General features: G+C 41.8%; 1 protein-coding gene across 5 annotated transcripts in view; it reads right to left on the reverse strand.

Annotated features, from left to right (window-relative positions):
* Positions 1-19,935, reverse strand: part of ttc28 (tetratricopeptide repeat domain 28) — an 891,459-nt gene that overhangs the window by 270,432 nt on the left and 601,092 nt on the right. For all 5 annotated transcript variants that reach the window (XM_073065729.1, XM_073065727.1, XM_073065728.1 and 2 more), the window contains one exon: positions 17,740-18,247. In XM_073065729.1, the coding sequence (XP_072921830.1) occupies positions 17,740-18,247 (508 nt within the window). The remainder of the gene's footprint in view (positions 1-17,739; positions 18,248-19,935) is intronic.

Genomic DNA, 19,935 nt, shown 5'->3' on the forward strand with positions numbered 1-19,935 from the left:
CTGGCCTTCAACAGACAGCAAGCAATCGAGAAAGGAACCTTTCACTTGTGGACAACTTCTCCCCGAAGACAACTCGGACGCTTCATTCTGATGATATGAGGAATGTGGAGAAAATACAAACAACGTAGCACATTCCGGCACAATCGTCATCATGAATCATGTAGAAAGCGCTATATGGACCCAATGTTGATTTAATTATTTATTTATTGAGCTGAAGTGCGGAATAGGCCCTACTGGCCCTTCGAGCCACGCCGCCCAGCAGTCCCCCAATCTAACCCTAGCCTAATCACAAGACAAGTTACAATGATCAATGAACCTAGCAACTGTTATGATTTATGGACTGTGGGAGGAAACCAGAGCACCTGGAAGAAACCCTTGCAGCCATGGGAAGAGCGTACAGAATCCCTTGCAGTCAGGGGCTGGTATTGAACCTGGCTCGCCAGTACTCCGCTACCATGCTGCCCTGCCATAAAAATCTGTCGTATCAGTTAATAATGCATTAAGCATATAATTATCGGTTACTGGCAATAGACAATCTGGCAAGGAAGCACTGTGGAGAGCATTCTGACTAGTATGGTGGGGCTACTGCACAGGGTCGAAGTAAGCTGCAGAGAGATGTACAATTGGTCTGCTCCATCATGGGTACTAGCCTCCATAATATCCAAGACATCTTCAAGGAGTGGTGCCTCAAAAAGGTGGTGTCCATCATTAAGGACTCCCTCCACTATATATTTTGTAATTCACAGTTTTTTTCTCTATTATCATGTATTACATTGTACTGCTGTCGCAAAGTTAACAAATTTCATGACATAAGCTGGTGATATTAAACCTGATTCTGATTACCTGTCACAAGGGGTGTATCCAGATTTCAGGCCTCAGTTAACTGTTATTCCCGTTGTATTTTCTGCCTTTTAACAGGCTTTGCTGCAAATAGCATATTGAATCATCTTCCCCAATGCCCTGAGGCAACAGTCATACAGTGTATGGTTATTTCTAGGTAAATGTACCAATGCCTGCAAAAATGCTCGGTGGCATGTTTTCAGTTGTCTCTAGTCAGGGGATATCAATTCTTAATTCCTTTAATCTGGCGTCTTTTTCTCTGTGACACCACGTAAAACATGTTATGCTGGGGTGCTTCTGAAAAGCGTTGCAGAATAATAGCAAGTCAGACATTTACAGATCTCAGGGATGCAATTGGGATCTGCTGTGGCTGCTCTTTCGGAGGTACGTTTTCCTTTGTCAGCAGATACAGGTAATGAGGGCTCACTGTAAGACACCAGCATTCATACTCAGTTATCCCTTCTTGTATACTGGGTTCTGGAAACAGACCATTACAATATTGGTTTAAATTGATCTGATCTGAAAACTTTGAAAAATTAATATCGGAAATATTATATGACTTGTGGGAGATGTGCACAGTAATTCTACTTTTATTATGGTGTTTTACCAGTGTATCTTTAACAGCGCAGAATAGGCACTGTTTTATAAGCAAACTTTCCTAGTGGAAATGCACCCGTTCCTTTCAAGCTGCAGAAATGTGCAGTACCTTAAGTATCTGCATCAAAATGGGTCTTCTATCTACCGCTTTCTCGAAATGACCTGCCTATTTCCCTCAGTACGCTACAGGATATGCATTATAATTCAGTCTATCACCTTATTTTGATATTGATACTGGAGATCTTTTCTGTGTCTCTCCTTCTTCTGCAGCTTGTTGAAACAAATAATCTATTGTTTCTCCTTTCTCTCTCTCTCCCCCCTCTCCATCCCTCTCTCCCTTCCTCCCTCCCTCCTCTCCCTGTTTTCTTTCCCTTACCTCCTTCCTACCCTCCTTTCCCTCTCTCTGTCTCTCACTCCCTCCCTTCTGCCTCACCCCTCTTCCCCTCTCCCTTCCTCCGTCTCCCTCCCACTCTCTCTCTTTCCATCTATCGAAATGGTACTCATCACTGGAATTTCTGCTTAATAACATCAGTGTTGCGGGCACGGATGTGTACTGCAGCTATCGAATTACAAGAATGCGCATTCCACATTATCCAGTAGCTACACACCGAACAACTGTCAAGTACACAAATCACTGAGCTGAGAGCCACACATGTGCGACAGGTATCCAGAAATCAAAAAATAATCATAATTCTGTGGCTGCAGGGCAGAAAATAGCACATCAGGAGCACAATGAAAAAGTAAAATGTTAAAAATGCCCCACTGGGCAATAAGACTGATCATGCAGTGGTAATAAATCTAACCCACGAGCAAAATAATTCCACTCCAATATGTTAGATTGCACAGACAGAAAAATCAACTGTCAAGATTTTCACATTGGGAATGGGCCCCGAAGACAAAAATATTTATCATGCAGTTGCAACCCACAAAAAAATTCTATATGTAATAATATGACTTCAGTGTTTGTATGCTTATTCATTTGGAATCTTATTCAGATGCCATGTCACCATCGTTCTGGGATATTGAAAAATACTGAGCTATTCTTTTGGTCCTTTGTTTAACTAAAGGGGTTTTTCTAATCACTCATTCCACAGATTAATTGTTTTTAAACACTAGAAAGTCTGCAGATGCTGGAAATCCAAAACAACACACAGAAAACGCTGGAGGAACTCAGCAGGTCCGGCAGCATCTATGGGAAAGAGTAAACAGTCGATGTTTCAGGCTGAGACCCTTCATCAGGACTGGAAAAATTGTTCTTCAGATACTTTCACAGAACCTGGGTAATTTATGATTGTTATATTTCATGATGAGTTGCTTTTTGATTCATATTATAAAACTAATTTGTACGTTGTTTATAAATTGTCTGGTAACAGCTTACAGGTTGTCCTGATAAAGGGCTTCGGTCCAAAATGTTGACTCTACTGCTTTCCATTGATGCTGACTGACCTCCTGAATTCCTCCAGCAATTTTCTGTGTGTTGCTCTGAATTTCCAGCATCTCCAGAAGCCCTTGTTTCTTACATGTTTATAAATACTGATTTTGAAGCAGATACAAATGGAATTTCCCTTTAAGCAACATATCTTTGAACCATCTTAATGAACTAGCAATTTCACTATCTCTAAAAGACTTGGCAGACTTAACTCTCAAGTATGCAGGTACAGCACTATGATATCTGAAGCTACATTGCCATGATTGGAAGAGAGGGAGGAGGGGTGGAATCCAAGCCAGGCCGAAACCCAGAGGAATGAAACTTCCTCTACCCAGCATCTTGTTAGCAAATGTACAGTTGCTGGAGAACAAGAATGAGGACCTCAAGACAAGATTGCTGAATCAGTGGGAAATAAGGAACTGCTGTGTTTTGCGTTTCATGGACACATTGCTCACTCCAGACATGCCAGATAAATTGGTAAGACCCAAGAGCATCTCAATACCAGACTGCTGATTTGGAAAGGCAAAAGGTCTGTGTTTCATGACAAACTCTTTGTGGTGCTCAGACACAGCGGTCCTGTCGCGTTCTTGTTCCCCCAACCTGGAACATCTTATGATTAAGTGCCGACTGTCCTACTTACCAAGAGAGTTCTCCTCCAGGATCCTAACAGCCATTTACATACCACCAATAACAGATGTTAGGCATGCACTCAATGTTTCAAAATGCCATGATTACCAAGCAAGAAAGAGCCTACCCCAAAGCTTTCCAAATTATAGTCGAGGACTTCAATGAGGCTTGTTGAAAGAAATTTCTGCCCAATTATCATCAACATATCACCTGCAGTACCAGGGCTCCCAATACATTCAACCACCATTTCATTACAATTAGGAATGCCTACCATTCCATGCCTAGACCACGTTTTGGGAAATCTGATCACATAGCTGTCTTCCACCAACCTGCATACAGGCAGAGGCTAAAGGGCAAGGCACAGAGATAAAAACAACAAAGAGGTAGTCACAGGAGTGACTACAGGACTGCTTCAAGTCAGTAGACTGGGCTGTGTTCAAGGACTCATCAGAGGATCTGAACCAATGCACATGGTGTCATGGACTTTATTAAAACAGCCATAGACAAGCGTGTCCCCACAGAATCATTCAGAGTCTGCCCTAATCAGAAGCCTTAGATGAACCATGAGTTCCACAGTCTCCCAAGGGCCAGATCAGTGGCATTCAGGTCTGGCAACCAAGATAAGAACAAAAGATGCAGGTACAATCTCCAGAAAGCCATCTCACGCACGAATTGGCAATTCCAGGCCAAACTTGAATCAGTGAATGATGCTAAACAGCAGTGGCAGGGCTTGAATGCTATCACCTCCTGCAAAATAAAACCAAGCGACATAGGTGACAACAAGGCTTCACTCCCAGACGAGCTCAATGCCTTCTATGCGTGCTTTGGCCATCAAAACATGGAGGCATCTCCACAAACTTCCAAAGACCCCGGAAACCCTGTGATATCAGTTTCTGAAGCCAACGTGAGAACATCCTTTAGGCAGATGAACTGATGGAAAGCATACAGTCCAGATGGTGTACCTGGCCGAGTACTAAAGACCTGTGCTAATCAACTCACAGGAATGATAAACCAACATCTTTAACCTCTCACTTTGGCAGTCTGAGGTATCTATCTGCTACGAGCAGGCTTCAATTATACCAGAGCCCAAGAAGAATATGGTAATCTGCTCAATGGCTATCGTCCAGCAGCACTTATGTTCACTGTGATGAAGTTCTTTGAGAGGGTGGTGATGAAAGGTATCAACTCTTGCCTGAGAAGTGACAGGTCACAACAGGTCAACAGCAGATATGACTTCAATGGCTCTTCACTCAATTCTGGAACATCTGGACAGTGAAGACATAAACCTCAGGATGCTCTTCATTGACTATCAATTTCAAAACTGTCACCCCATCAGAACTAATCAATAAGCTTCAAGTCCTAGGCCTCAATACCTCCTTGTGCAAATGATCCTCGACTTCCTCACTTGCAGACCCCAATCAATTTGGACTGGAACAACATCTCCTCCACAATCTCCATCAGCATAGGTGCACCACAAGGCTGTGTGCTTAGCCCCTGCTCAACTCGCTTTACGCTTACAACTGTGAGACAAAGCACAGCTCTAATGCCATATCTAAGTTTACTGTTGACACCACTGTTGTTGTCCAAATCAAGGGTGGTTACGAATCAGCTTTTAGGAGGGAGATTGAAAATCTGGCTGAGAAGTATCATAACAACAACCTGTCAATCAACGTCAGCAAAATCAAGGAGCTGATTATTGACTTCAGGAGAAGGAAACCAGAGATCCATGAGCCAGTCCAAATCGAGGGATCAGAGGTGGACAGGGTTAGCAACTTTAAAATCTGCAGTGTTATCATTTCAGAAGACCTGTCCTAGGTCTAGGACGTAAATGCCTTTATGAAGGAAGCACAGCAGTGACTCAACTTTCTTATAAGTTTGTGAAGGTTCGGCATTACATCTAAAACTTTGACAAATTCTATACATGTGTAGTGGAGAATTTATTGATTAATTGCATCACAGCCTGGTATAAAAATACCAATGCCCTTGAATGGAAAAGCCTACAAAACGTAGTGGATACAGCCCAGTCTGCTCAAAGCCATCCCCACCATTGAGGTCATCTACAGGGAGCACTAAGGAAACCAGCATCCATCAAGGACCTCCACCACCCAGGCCAGGCTCTCTTCTCACTGTTGCCATCAGGAAGAAGGTACAGAGCCTCAAGACCTGTACCACCAGATTCAGGAACAGCAATTGCCCCTCAACCACCAGCCTCTCTAACCAGAGGGGATAACTTCAACCACCCCATCACTGAACTGGACTCACTTTCAAGGGCTCTTCATCTCACATTTTTGATGTCTATTGCTTATTTATTATCATTATTTCTTTTTCTCTTTCATTTTTTATTTTCAGTCTGTTGTTTATTTTTGCACTTTGGTTTTTGTCCATCCTGTTGGGAATGGTCTTTCATTGAATCTATTGCTTTTTTTGTGTTGGTGCATGGCCTAGTGGATAAGGCATCGGTCTAGTGATCTGAAGGTCACTGGTACGAGCCTCAGCTGAGGCAGTGTGTTGTGTCCTTGAGCAAGACACTTAACACATTGCTCTGCGACGACACCGGTGCCAAGCTGTTTGGGTCCTAGTGCCCTTCCCTTGGATAACATCAGTGGTGTGGAGAGGGGAAGGCTTGCAGCTTAGGCAACTGCCGGTCTCCCATACAACCCTGCCCAGGCCTGCGCCCTGGAAACCTTCCAAGGTGAAAATCCATGGTCTCACTAGACTAATGGATGCCTATTCCTTTTCTTGTATTTACTGTGATTGCCTGCCAGAAAGTGAATCTCAGGATTGTACACGGTGACATCTATGTACTTTGATAATAAATTTACTTTGAATCATACAACATACAAAATGTTGGAGGAACCCAGCAGGTCAGGCAGCATATATGGAAATGAATAAATAGTCGATGTTTCAGGCCAAGACCCTCCTTCAGGCCTGAAAAGGAAGGGGAAAAACTCCAGAATAAAAATGTGGGGGAGAGGGTAAGAAAGATAGTTAGAAGGTGGTAGGTGAAGCCAGGTGGGTTGGAAAGCTAAAGGGCTGAAGAGGAAGGAATTTGATAGGAGAGGAGAGTGAACCATTGGACAAAGGGCAAGAGGAGAAGACCCAGAAGAAGGTGATAGGCAGGTGAGAAGAGGTAGGGGGCCAAAGTGGAGATAAAAAGGGGAGGGAGAGGGAAAATTCTTTTTACCGGAAGGAGGAATCGATATCCATGCCATCAGGTTGGAGACTACCCGGACAGAATATAAGGTACTGCTGCTCCACCCTGAGGGTGGTCTCATCTTGGCACAAGAGGAGGCCATGGACCTACATGTCAGAACAGGAATGGAAATTGGAATTAAAATGTTTGATCACCAGGAAGGTCTGCTTTTGGTGGATGGAGCGGAGGTGCTTCACAAAGTGGTCTCACAATTCATGAACACTCTTTTTTATTCAATTGGTTCCGGAATAAAATAACTTTAGGACAAGATCAATACAGTTGATAAGTGAATATGGGTCTTTTTTCTGCGGTTATCTTGTTTAGATATTGTTTGCTGTATAGAATGAAAAGACACTCTTTGTTGGGATTTCCTTATGCTTGTATGGTTGAGCAACAGATATATCAATCAGTGCTCCACTTGGTCTGCACTGTACAATGCTCACATCATAAAACCATAAGATATAGGTGCAGAATTAGGCTATCCCTGACTATTGAGTCTGCTCTGCCATTTCATTGGGGCCAATTTATCATCTTTCTCAATACCATTGACCTGCCTTCTCCCCGAAACCTTTGACACCCTCACTAATCAAAAACCTATCAACTTCTACTTTAAATATACCCAATGACTGGTCCCCACAGCCATCTGTCTGAGTGATTTCCACAGATTCACCTCCTTCTGGCTAAAGAAATTCCTCCTCATCTCTGTTCTAAAGGGACATCCTTGCATTTTTACCCTAGACTCAGACACTTCAACAGCTTAAAGTAGCTGATATTCCCATTACTGACATCTCTTAACTCCTCTGTTATTCATAACCCTTCAAACCAACACAAGCCCCATAGGTAGACCTTAATGGAGTCTCCTACCTCTAGTGCAGTTGACAACACAAACTCCATAGGTAGATCTCCATGGAGTCTCCTAACATCTGCTGCAGTTAACAACACAAACTCATAGGTAGACCTCAATGCAATCTGCTAACCTCCACTGCCATTGACAAGAGTTGCACGAGATGTTTCAAATGATTAAACACCTGATGGCTGAAGTGTGTGGAATTCAATTGCAAGCTTTAATCTTTTTGAGATGCTTGAGTCACACTTTTACTTTGTTCGAAACATATAACACTGTAACCTAGAACAACAGGGGTAACTACTCTCAGCATGTGCACATGTAAACAATTTCTGAAATTCTGCACAACCAACAAGATTGCCCATTCACAGAGCATGTTCAGACATTCTATTGTAAGCCCCTCTCACTCCAATGAAAAATCAATGTAGCAAATATTCTCTAGCTGAAGAAATGGGAACTTGGCTCATGTTAAAATTCAGAACAATGTAAGTTACAAACTTCAACATTTTTCTCTGACGCCTTTGAAAGGAATAGAAATGCTGGGAACTGAAACAAAAAATGAAATATTTAGTCTCCCAGGAACCAGTTCCATAACTTAATGAGATAATGACTGACCTGCACTTTAGGGAACAAGTGCAGAGAGACAGAGGGGTGTAAAATGAGGGTAAAAGCAAAAAGTAGTATGGTGAAAAGTAAAAGTGGCAGGCAGGCAAATCCAGGGCAAAAAGCAAAAAGAGCCACTTTTCAACATAATTGTATAAGGGCTAAGAGTGTTGTAAAAACAAGCCTGAAGGCTTTGTGTGTCAATGCGAGGAGCATTCGCAACAAGGTGGATGAATTGAATGTGCAGATAGTTATTAAAGAATATGATATAGTTGGGATCACAGAGACATGGCTCCAGGTGACCAAGGATGGGAGCTCAACATCCAGGGATATTCAATATTCAGGAGGGATAGACAGGAAAGAAAAGGAGGTGGGGTAGCATTGCTGGTTAGAGAGGAGATTAGTGCAATAGAAAGGAAGGACATTAGCCTGGAGGATGTGGAATCGATATGGGTAGAGCTACATAACACAAGGGGGCAGAAAATGCTGGTGGGAGTTGTGTACAGGCCACCTAACAGTAGTAGTGAGGTTGGGGATGGCATTAAACAGGAAATTAGAAATGCGTGCAATAAAGGAACAGTAGTTATAATGGGTGACTTCAATCTACATATAGATTGGGTGAACCAAATTGGTAAGGGTGCTGAGGAAGAGGATTTCTTGGAATGTATGCGGGATGGTTTTCTGAACCAACATGTTGAGGAACCAACTAGAGAGCAGGCCATTCTAGATTGGGTATTGAGCAATGAGGAAAGGTTAGTTAGCAATCTTGTCGTGCGAGGCCCCTTGGGTATGAGTGACCATAATATGGTGGAATTCTTCATTAAGATGGAGAGTGACATAGTTAATTCAGAAACAAAGGTTCTGAACTTAAAGAAGGGTAACTTTGAAGGTATGAAACGTGAATTAGCTAAGATAGACTGGCAAATGATACTTCAAGGGTTGACGGTGGATATGCAATGGCAAGCATTTAAAGATTGCATGGATGAACTATAACAATTGTTCATCCCAGTTTGGCAAAAGAACAAACCAGGGAAGGTAGTGCACCCATGGCTGACAAGGGAAATTAGGGATAGTATCAAGTTCAAAGAAGAAACATATAAATTAGCAAAAAAATGCGGCACACCTGAGGACTGGGAGAAATTCAGAGACCAGCAGAGGAGGACAAAGGGCTTAATTAGGAAAGGGAAAAAAGATTGAGAGAAAGCTGGCAGGGAACATAAAAACTGACTGTAAAAGCTTTTATAGATACGTGAAAAGAAAAAGATTGGTCAAGACAAATGTAGGTCCTTTACAGTCAGAAACAGGTGAATTGATCATAGGGAACAAAGACATGGCAGACCAATTGAATAACTACTTTGGTTCTGTCTTCACTAAGGAGGACATAAATAATCTTCTGGAAATAGTAAGGGACCGAGGGTCTAGTGAGATGGAGGAACTGAGGGAAATACATGTTAATAGGGAAGTGGTGTTAGGTAAATTGAAGGGATTAAAGGCAGATAAATCCCCAGGGCCAGATGGGGTCCGCATCCCAGAGTGCTTAAGGAAGTAGCCCAAAAAATAGTGGATGCACTAGTGATAATTTTTCAAATCTCCTTAGATTCTGGATTAGTTCCTGAGGATTGGAGGGTGGCTAATGTAACCCCACTTTTTAAAAAAGGAGGGAGAGAGAAACCGGGGAATTATAGACCGGTTAGTCTGACATCGGTGGTGGGGAAAATGCTAGAGTCGGTTATCAAAGATGTGATAACAGCACATTTGGAAAGAGGTGAAATCATCGGACAAAGTCAGCATGGATTTGTGAAAGGAAAATCATGTCTGACAAATCTTATAGAATTTATTGAAGATGTAACTAGTAGAGTGGATAGGGGAGAGCAAGTGGATGTGGTATATTTAGATTTTCAAAAGGCTTTTGACAAGGTCCCACACAGGAGATTAGTGTGCAAACTTAAAGCACACGATATTGGGGGTATGGTATTGATGTGGATAGAGAATTGGTTGACAGACAGGAAGCAAAGAGTGGGAGTAAACGGGACCTTTTCAGAATGGCAGGCAGTGACTAGTGGGGTACTACAAGGCTCAGTGCTGGGACCCCAGTTGTTTACAATATATATTAATGATTTAGAAGAGGGAATTAAATGTAGCATCTCCAAGTTTGCGGGTGACATGAAGCTGGGCGGCGATGTTAGCTGTGAGGAGGATGCTAAGAGGATGCAGGGTGACTTGGATAGGTTAGGTGAGTGGGCAAATTCATGGCAGATTCAATTTAATGTGGATAAATGTGAGGTTATCCACTTTAGTTGCAAGAACAGGAAAACAGATTATTATCTGAATGGTGGCCGATTAGGAAAAGGGGAGGTGCAACGAGACCTGGGTGTCATTGTACACCAGTCATTGAAGGTGGGCATGCAGGTACAGCAGGCGGTGAAAAAGGCAAATGGTACGTTGGCATTCATAGCAAAAGGATTTGAGTACAGGAGCAGGGAGGTTCTACTGCAGTTGTACAAGGCCTTGGTGAGACCGCACCTAGAATATTCTGTGCAGTTTTGGTCCCCTAATCTGAGGAAAGACATTCTTGCCATAAAGGGAGTACAGAGAAGGTTCACCAGATTGATTCCTGGGATGGCAGGACTTTCAGATGAAGGAAGACTGGATCGACTAGGCTTATACTCACTGGAATTTAGAAGATTGAGGGGGGATCTTATTGAAACGTATAAAATTCTAAAGGAATTAGACAGGCTAGATGCAGGAAGATTGTTTCCGATGTTGGGGAAGTCCAGAATGAGGGGTCACAGTTTAAGGATAAAGGGGAAGCCTTTTAGGACCGAGATGAGGAAAAACTTCTTCACACAGAGACTGGTGGATCTGTGGAATTCTCTGCCACAGGAAACAGTTGAGGCCGTTTCATTGGCTATATTTATGAGGAAGTTAGATATGGCCCTTGTGGCTAAAGGGATCAAGGGGTATGGAGAAAAAGCAGGTACAGGGTTCTGAGTTGGATGATCAGCCATGATCATACTGAATGGCGGTGCAGGCTCGAAGGGCCAAATGGCCTACTCCTGCACCTATTTTCTATGTTTCTATGTTTAGTCCCACATTACCTGATGTTCTTATCGAAGAAAAATCAATATCAGTCTTAGGAACTGTAATTCCCCCATTTATAACAAACTCCATTACTGACCCCATGTTCCTTTCTCTCACCTCACAAAAATGTGTCAATCTGAGATTTGAGCACTTCAATTTACCCAGATTTCTCAGCCTTTCAACAGTTGGAATTCAAAATTTCTATTAACCTTTTTATCAAATGCACTTTCTAAACGGGCTAGCTCTAATTTCAAGATTATGTCCTAGATTCCCCAGCAAATGAAAGTTTCTCAACTCTATCAAATTTCTTCTTTATTTTAAACACCTCAACCAGATCTCACCTTTACTTTCTGAACTCAATGGAAAAACCAGCCAAACTATATAATCCGATAATACAATCCTTACATCTCAGCCTCATTCTGGTGAAAGTGTGGCGCAGGGCATTTTATTTTTCCTGGGACTGTTTGTGAAATGATTTAATGTTCCAGATAGAGTGTGACCATAAGCCTGGGGCAACAGCTGTAGTCCAGATCCTTCAAGAAAAATGCCAACTTACCAAAAAGCACTTCAGTCAGTTTGGTTTGTTCTTCTCCATGAAAGCTTAGAACAATGCATGGGAACTTGGACCACATTATCCAGGACACGCTGTTGATATGCACCAAGGCAACATGATCCTTATCACACATTACCACAATGGGGGGAAGGTATGGTAAATCAATGATGTACCTGCATGCTTGGTTTCTTGCCACAGTCCAAAGACGTACCAGTTAGCAGGTTAACTGGTCATTAGAAATTCTCCTATGATTGGGCTCGTGTTAAGTAGGTGGGTTGCTAGGTTGGGCTGGTAAGGCATATTCCACTCTGTATCTCTAAATAAAAGTAAATACAACAAACCATCCCCTGCTCTAAAATAATTCCCCACAAAACCTTTTTCCCAGCTCTCCAGAACACTGAAACACACCGGACTGACACCTTACCCTGATTCTGGGATCCTCACAACAATATGCTGCTGGTTCTGACTCCTCCCACCAGGAATCCTCAAAACACACCACAAGACCTCCTAACTCCAATCCTTTCCCCAACTATTAGCTTATCCTTCCCACAGTACCACTTTCATTCGTCCTCCCTGCAAAGTCACCATATCTGAATTTACTGTGTTTCCCCACAACTGCAACAGCCAGAATTATTCCCCATCACCACCATGAACTCAGTGTCAGTCTCCTATAACACCCCAGTCAAATACAAACACAGAAATTTCTCCACCCCCTCTGGTCTTCTCCTATCATTTCGCATTTCCCCCTCCCCTTCCTACTTTCAAATCTCTTACTACCTTTCCTTTCAGTTAGTCCCGACGAAGGGTCTCGGCCCAAAACGTCAACAGTGCTTCTCCCTATAGATGCTGCCTGGCCTGCTGTGTTCCACCAGCATTTTGTGTGTGTTGCTTGAATTTCCAGCATCTGCAGATTTCCTCATGAATGTTGCAGGGGTATTTGGTTAAAAAAAGGGTATTCTAATTTCTTAAGTTTTATCTGCCCTTCTATTAAAAAAGATTCATAGCCTGCATTGGTGGACTATGAAAATATGAATCTGGACAATCTATAACACACGGAAGTCTATTTACTTCTACAGGTTCCAGAACTAAACAGATCCACTGAGATAATTATCCCATCCAAGAAGCGCAGGTCTTTCTTCCTGTGCATTTGTGACAATTACATGGTGGAAAGCATTAGTTGCTACAATTTGGTTTTAACTGAACGGTGCTAATACCAGATCTACCAACATGATTGCTCTGATTCTATTTCCCTCTCCAGCTCTAAATCAGTATTCCTACTTAAAAGAGCTTTGCAATTCTATTTTTGTACCTTTTATGTGCCTTGGTAATATTCCATATCTCAATATTTCCGGATGAAAAAAACTTTTATTTTTCCCCTTATCTTTCCTCGCTTGACAATAAAGAGTCTCAGTCAGTATAATTCTACTAGTCAACAAAATTATGGAAACAAGTTTTCGCTATTTAACCTTTGTACTCCACTATGTTTCATTCTTCTGGTGACCTTTCTTAAAATCCATGAAAGAGAAACTGGATCAACGCAGAGTAGGGCAGTATTCATCCTTGTGCCCCACCCAAAGTATTTGCTCCAGACGCAAACTTCTGGCGGCTCAATGGGCAACAGTGAGTTAATTCTAACCAACAGTAGCTACAGTAAAGACCAGACACTCACACTTAGACTGTAAGGATATTTTACTAACACTCGTATTTCTTCAGCTTCCTGGATCCTCGTCTACCTTGCATTGAAATTGTACACAACATTTTTACTTCAGAATTGTTCTACATACTCTCGATATTCCTTACAGCCAAATAACATATCTTATATTTATACTATACTCAAATTCATTTATTTATCACATGACCATCAAAACATACAGTGAAATGCGGCATTTGCACTAACAACCAATGTAACCTAAGAATGAGCTGGGGGTAATGCAGAAGATCCCAAGGTTAAGTGATTGCTTTCAAATTCATTAAGCAGGTTAAAAGTTCAAAAAGCTAATAGGTTTTTACACCTCCTTTGGCCTCTCCAGTATATATCTTTTAGTAAAATTAGTAAATTTATAGTATGGAAGTGATTGCTGATGCATTAGTTGGGACAGTTTACTATAACAGATAGACAACTTGTGGTTTTTTATATTAGTTATTAGCCTAAGTTCAGTGGTAGCCTTTGAATCATAAAGTCACAAATTCATCCTAATTTATATAAGCAGGTAATCTTGGATGACGAGAAGTATTGTCAGTTGTGCCACTTTTTAGATAAGCGTTCAACTAAAATTTGACAAGAGGCTTAGGAAAAGCAAAATACTGTGACAATCTACTACTACTTTCTGGCTTCTCCCACAAAGCCAATGTCAAATCCAATTTACTCCCTCATCTTGAATGCAAAGCGACTGAACCCTCTTGACTAACCTTTCATGCAGGACCTTGTCAAATGCCTTGCTAAAGTCCAGGTAGACAACATCCACTGTCTTGCCTTCATCATTTTTCCTGGTAACTTCCTCAAAAAACTCCATAAGATTGGTTAGACATGACCTACCACACACAAAGCCACATTGACTACTTTAGTAGTCCATGTCTAACCAAATACTTATATATCTAGTCCCTTAGAATACATTCCAATAACCTTTCCACTACTGATGTCAGGTTTACTGGCCTATAATTTCCTGGTTTACTTAAGAGCCTTTCTTAAACAGCAGAACAACATTAGCCATCTCCAATCCTCTGATCTTCCAGAGGACCAATTTCGTCCCTTGCAATCCTTTAGCTCTTAATAGTTCTGTAAAATTCCTTAGGATTCTCCTTCACTTTGTCTGCCAGGGCAAACTCATGCCTTCTTTTAGCCTTCCTGATTTCTTCCTTAAATGTTCCCTTGCATCTCTTACACTCCATAAGCACCACATTTGTTCCTACCTGCCTATACTTGTTGTGCACCTCCCTTTTTTTCTTAACCAAGGCCTCAATATCTCTTGAAAACCAAGGTTCCCTACACCTGTTCTCTATACCTTTTATTCTGACAGATACATACAAGCTTTGTACTTTCAAAATTTCACATTCGAAAGCCTCCCACTTACTCAAGAACACCTTTGCCAGAAATCAGCCTATCCCAATCCACACTTGCCACATCCTTTAAGACAACCTCAAAATTGGCCTTTCTCCAATTTAGAATCTCAAACCACAGTCCAGACCTATCTTTTTGCATAGTTACTTCGAAACTAATGGCATTGTGATCGTTAGATGCAAAGTGTTCTCTCACCCAAACTTCTGTCACCTTCCCTGTCTCATTCCCTAATACCAGATCAAGTATTGCAGACTCTCTCATTACAACATCCACATACTGATTAAGGAAACTTTCTTAAACACATTTCACCAAGTCTATCCCATCTAGTCCTTTTACAGCATAAGAGTCCCTGTCAAAGTTAAAATCACCTTTTTGAACAACCTTGTGTTTCTTGCAACAGTCTGTGATATCTCGAGAGATTTATTCCTCTAAATCCCTCGAACTGTTGGTAGTCTGTAACATAGCCCCATTAATGTGGTCATACCTTTCTTATTACTCAGTTCCATCCATAATGTCTTACTAGACAAGTTCCCCAGTATTTCCTGACTGAGCACTGACATGACGTTTTCACTGACAACCCTCGTCTTTTTATTCACCCCCCCCCACCTGTCCCTTCGAAAGCAATGGGACCCTGAAATATTGAGCTGCCAGTCCTACCCCTCCTGCACACCAAGTTTCACTAATGGCTTCAATATCATATTGATTCATGTTATCATTGTCATAAATGGCTACTCTAGCAGAGGATAAATTTGTATGTGCGAAGAGGTTACAAGATATTCCAAGACATTTCTCAGCTGAAGTTTAGTGGAACAGAGGTGGGGAGGGGCTCTAATTGAAATCTATCGAATATTGAAAGGCCCAGATAGAGTAGATGTTGAGAGGACGTTTCCAATATTAGTGGATGCTAGGACCAAAGGGCACAGCCTCTGAGTTTTTGAGGTGTATTGTACAACCTTTATACTTATACTGACACAACACATCTGCTTATTTATTCTTCCTGTCGTTTGTGAGAGCTTCTTGCATGTAAATATCCATTCTATGCATTAAATTTCAGAAGGAGTTTCCTGTGAACTACTGAAAAATGTTGACAGAAAGAGGAAGATGGTCAGTAATGGGTGGCCTGGTATCAATCATGCTGGTGAAGAGATTTTGTCTGAAACTGGAAGAAACCTCCAGATGGAATAAGTAACATTATCTAATCTTCCACTCCAGAATTCCTCAGGTAATAAAACTATACTTGCATCAATGACACATCATACATGCATCTAATGAAGGGGTATTGCAGGGGGAAAATAGATCACATCACCAATAAGCGGTGAAGCAAAGCATCAACCTGAAATATTATCACTCTTCTCTCCACAGGTTCTGTCTGTTTCCAGCATTTCATCATTTTTGTTATTAATGTCCTAAAGAACTCTGTGCAATCACCATTCTGCTATTCCAAAATTCAGAGAGCTGCAGAATAACTTTAAATTCGAATTCTTATGGAATTTTTTTTTTCTTATTGAATAGCTCTTTTGACAGTAATAAAGGAGAAAGGAGCACATGATAAAAAGATAGAAGAATCTCCCAGACGTAACAGCAGACAACACCTCGTTTTCCGTCTGGGCGGCCTCCTACCTGGTGATGCTGATTTCTCCTTCCCCCATTCCTCCATTCCGCACTCTGATCTTTTACCCCTTCTCACCTGCCTATCACTTCCCCCTGGGTCTGCTCTTCCTTCTCTTTCTCCCATGGTCCATTCTTGTATCCTATCAGATTCCTTCTCCAGCCCTTGACCTTACCCACCCACCTGGCTATCACCTTCCAGCTAGACTCCTTCCCCTCATCCCACCTTTTTATTTGCTGTTTTCCCCCTTCCTTCTCAGCACAAAACATCGACTGTTTATTCATTCTCAAAGATGCTGCCTGAACTGCTGAATTCCTCCAGCATTTTGTGTGTGTGTGTGTGTGTGTGTGTGTGTGTGTGTGTGTGTGTGTGTGTGTGTGTGTGTGTGTGTGTGTGTGTGTGTGTGTGTGTGTGTGTGTGTGTGCGTGCGTGCGTGCATGTTGCTCCAGCAGACATGTCCTTAATACATAAGGACCTTAAAGAAATTGCTATTATTGAAAAATCAGTATAGAAGAAATAAAAGGACCACCCTATTTACCTACGCTGCCTTCTGTAGGGATTTGGGATATATAGACATATGCCAGGATCATTCCATTCCTCAATACACCCTTAGGGCCCTGCAATTCACGGTGTATGACCTATCATTAATAGGTTTTAATGCATCGTCTTGTTCTTACTGGAATTAAATTTCATCTGCCATTTGCTGCATAAATTAATACTGCTCTGAAACCCATGACTATTCTCCCCTTGACACCACCGCCAATTTTCACACGGTCTGCAAATGCAACAATTGTACATTTTATATCCAGATCTATCAAGCATATGGCAAAGAGTAAGAATCTCAACACTGAATCCTTTCAACCACCATTGGTCAACACACACAAATTGTTGAGGAAGCCAGTCAGTCAGGCAGTATCTGGGGAAAATGAACAGTTGATGTTTCATACTGAGCCCTTTCTTCAGGACGGAACAGTTGACATTTTGGGTCGAGACTCTTGGTCTCGGCCTGAAACATCAACAATTCATTTCCCTGCTACCTGACCTGCTGAGTTCCTCCAGAATATTGTGTGTTGCTCCCAATTCCTAGGATCTGCAGACTCTTTTGAGGTCTACTCCTATATCAATTCTTAAGCTCTTAAAACACTCAATTCATAATTATAGAACTTGTTTTAACAAAATTTTACTGCAGAAATGTATGAAGCATGCAGATATGATTAAAACCCTGCTTGAAATCTGGTTTTTGCTCATTCCAAACTTAGCAAAATGCAGCGATATCTTGACACCCTTGAAGAGGTTCTTTCTTACCGAGATTAGAGGAAGCTCGTCCCTCTGCCGCACGGTCCTTCTGGTTCTCTGCGATGCTCAGCTGTTGTTCATGATACTGCTTCGCCCTCTCCAAATCCTGCATGCAGCGAGCTGCATGCCCCAACCCCGCATACGCTCTCATCTCGATGGCCTTCTCGCCTAGCTCCTGTGCTAGCTCCAGCACGTGGTTGTGGTAGGACATTGCTTTGTCAAAGTTTCTCCTGTAATGATAGGCACTGCCGAGGTTGCTGTAGGCCCGTGCTTCCTCTCTCTTGTTGCCCAATTCCTTCGCAATTCTGAGATGCTGCTCATGGCATTCTACTGCATTTTCAAAGTCGCCCATTGCTATGTAAACAGCTCCCATATTGCCTAGTTCTCTGGCTTCTGAGAGTTCGTCTTTGGATTGTTTAGCTAGAAGAACACACTGTTTGTGACTGGCCAGTGCATTTGGGTAGTCTCCAATGGCCGTGTAGACATGACCCAGGCTGCTCAATGCTGACGAGGCTGCCTGCAATATAGAAAATAAAACTTCATTCAAAGGCACAACAAAAGTAGCTTCATATTGTGTACCATAACAACTGATACAAATCAGCAATTAGGCTGTCTGGTGCATAGATCGTTTGAGAAATCTATTTGAGATCAATCTCTTTCAAATAGTTATTTTGAGACAGACTTTGCTATAAAATCTTTCATTTCCTGGTATGTGGGGCTTGAGGTTAAATGAGATTTCAATCGATGCTGCCACAAAAGGAAAAAAAAATTGCTTGACATATGTAAGTGATGATAAACCTGATTCTGATCTGGGTCTCTATTGTGGACTGAGAGTGGGAAGGGGGCAGGGAGAGAAGAATCGTGGTTGGGAAAAGGGGAAGGAAGAGGACCGGGAGTGGGATGCACCAGATAAACATTCTGTAATGATCAATAAACCAATTGTTTGGAATCAAATGACCTTGCCTGGTGTCAGAGGGCTGGGTGTATCAGCACCACACTAACTCCCCCAGCCCTTGGCACTCTGCCACCTGTCCCACACCATTCCTGCAGGGCTGCACCCTCACCATTCCCAACAGTCTTCACTCCCGCCAGATATACAAACTTCCTTTCCCCTCCACGCTGACAAATACAGTACTGTGCAGAAGTCTAGCTATATATATATATATATATATATATATATATATATATATGTGCCTAAGACTTTTGCACAGTACATACACACACACACACACACACACACACACACACACACACACACACACACACTCTCTCTCTCTCTCACTCAATTATTTATTTAATATTTACATATCAGTGTCTGCTAGGAGTTATGCAAAGCACCAGGAGATATGAAAACGTGACAAAAGTCACACTTACTGGAAAAAAGTTAAAACTAGGGATCCAAGAACAGTGTTTTACATCTAGGAATCACATTTCCTATCGCAACTACAACAGCTGTTCTAACCTCTTAGGTAAGCTTGGCAATGCACAAAGTCTGTTTTCAATTTTGAATGAACGTTTACATTAATTCATAGACATCTAGCTCCAAAAACTGACCGACCTTGATCAAGTTTAAAATATTTGTTCTGTATTTAATATTTCAATAATACTCAAGTAATCTTGCATATATATATTGTTTGATTAAGCATTCTTGTTTGTTTGAATAATTCATTATGGGTTATATACATAAACATGTTATTTCCATATGTCATCACGCTACTACACGATACATGCGCTCTTCACTTAAAGTAAGCTCAAAGTTTGACTCCCGTAGATTCCTTTCAATTAGTTTAATGTTTTGAAGTCACAAAACGTAACCATATTATCTGCTAATAAGATCAAATTCCAAATTCTAACAGAACAAGCAGGCAAGAAATGCAAGAATCAGGGTTTCATGGATCAGACTGCAAGGGCTACTGTCTGTAAATGGTTCTTGGGTAACAGTATGGGCAGCAGTACCCATGGGTTTGTTACGGGTGTCCACGAAGAAGGGTCTTGGCCTGAAGCATCAATTCTTTAAGTCTATCCATAGACGCTGCCTAATCGGCTGAACCCCTCCAGCATTTTGTGTGTGTCATGTGTCTCAGGATTCAGGAGATCAGCAGCCTGGGAACAGATTTATTCTGTCCATAAGCTTTGTACCTTTTTGTCAATCTCCTTAGCAAGTTAATTATGCTACAAAATATTTGCCAAAGTAACAGATTAATT

The sequence above is a fragment of the Hemitrygon akajei genome, chromosome 14 (assembly GCF_048418815.1).
Source record: "Hemitrygon akajei chromosome 14, sHemAka1.3, whole genome shotgun sequence".
Classification (NCBI taxonomy): domain Eukaryota; kingdom Metazoa; phylum Chordata; class Chondrichthyes; order Myliobatiformes; family Dasyatidae; genus Hemitrygon; species Hemitrygon akajei.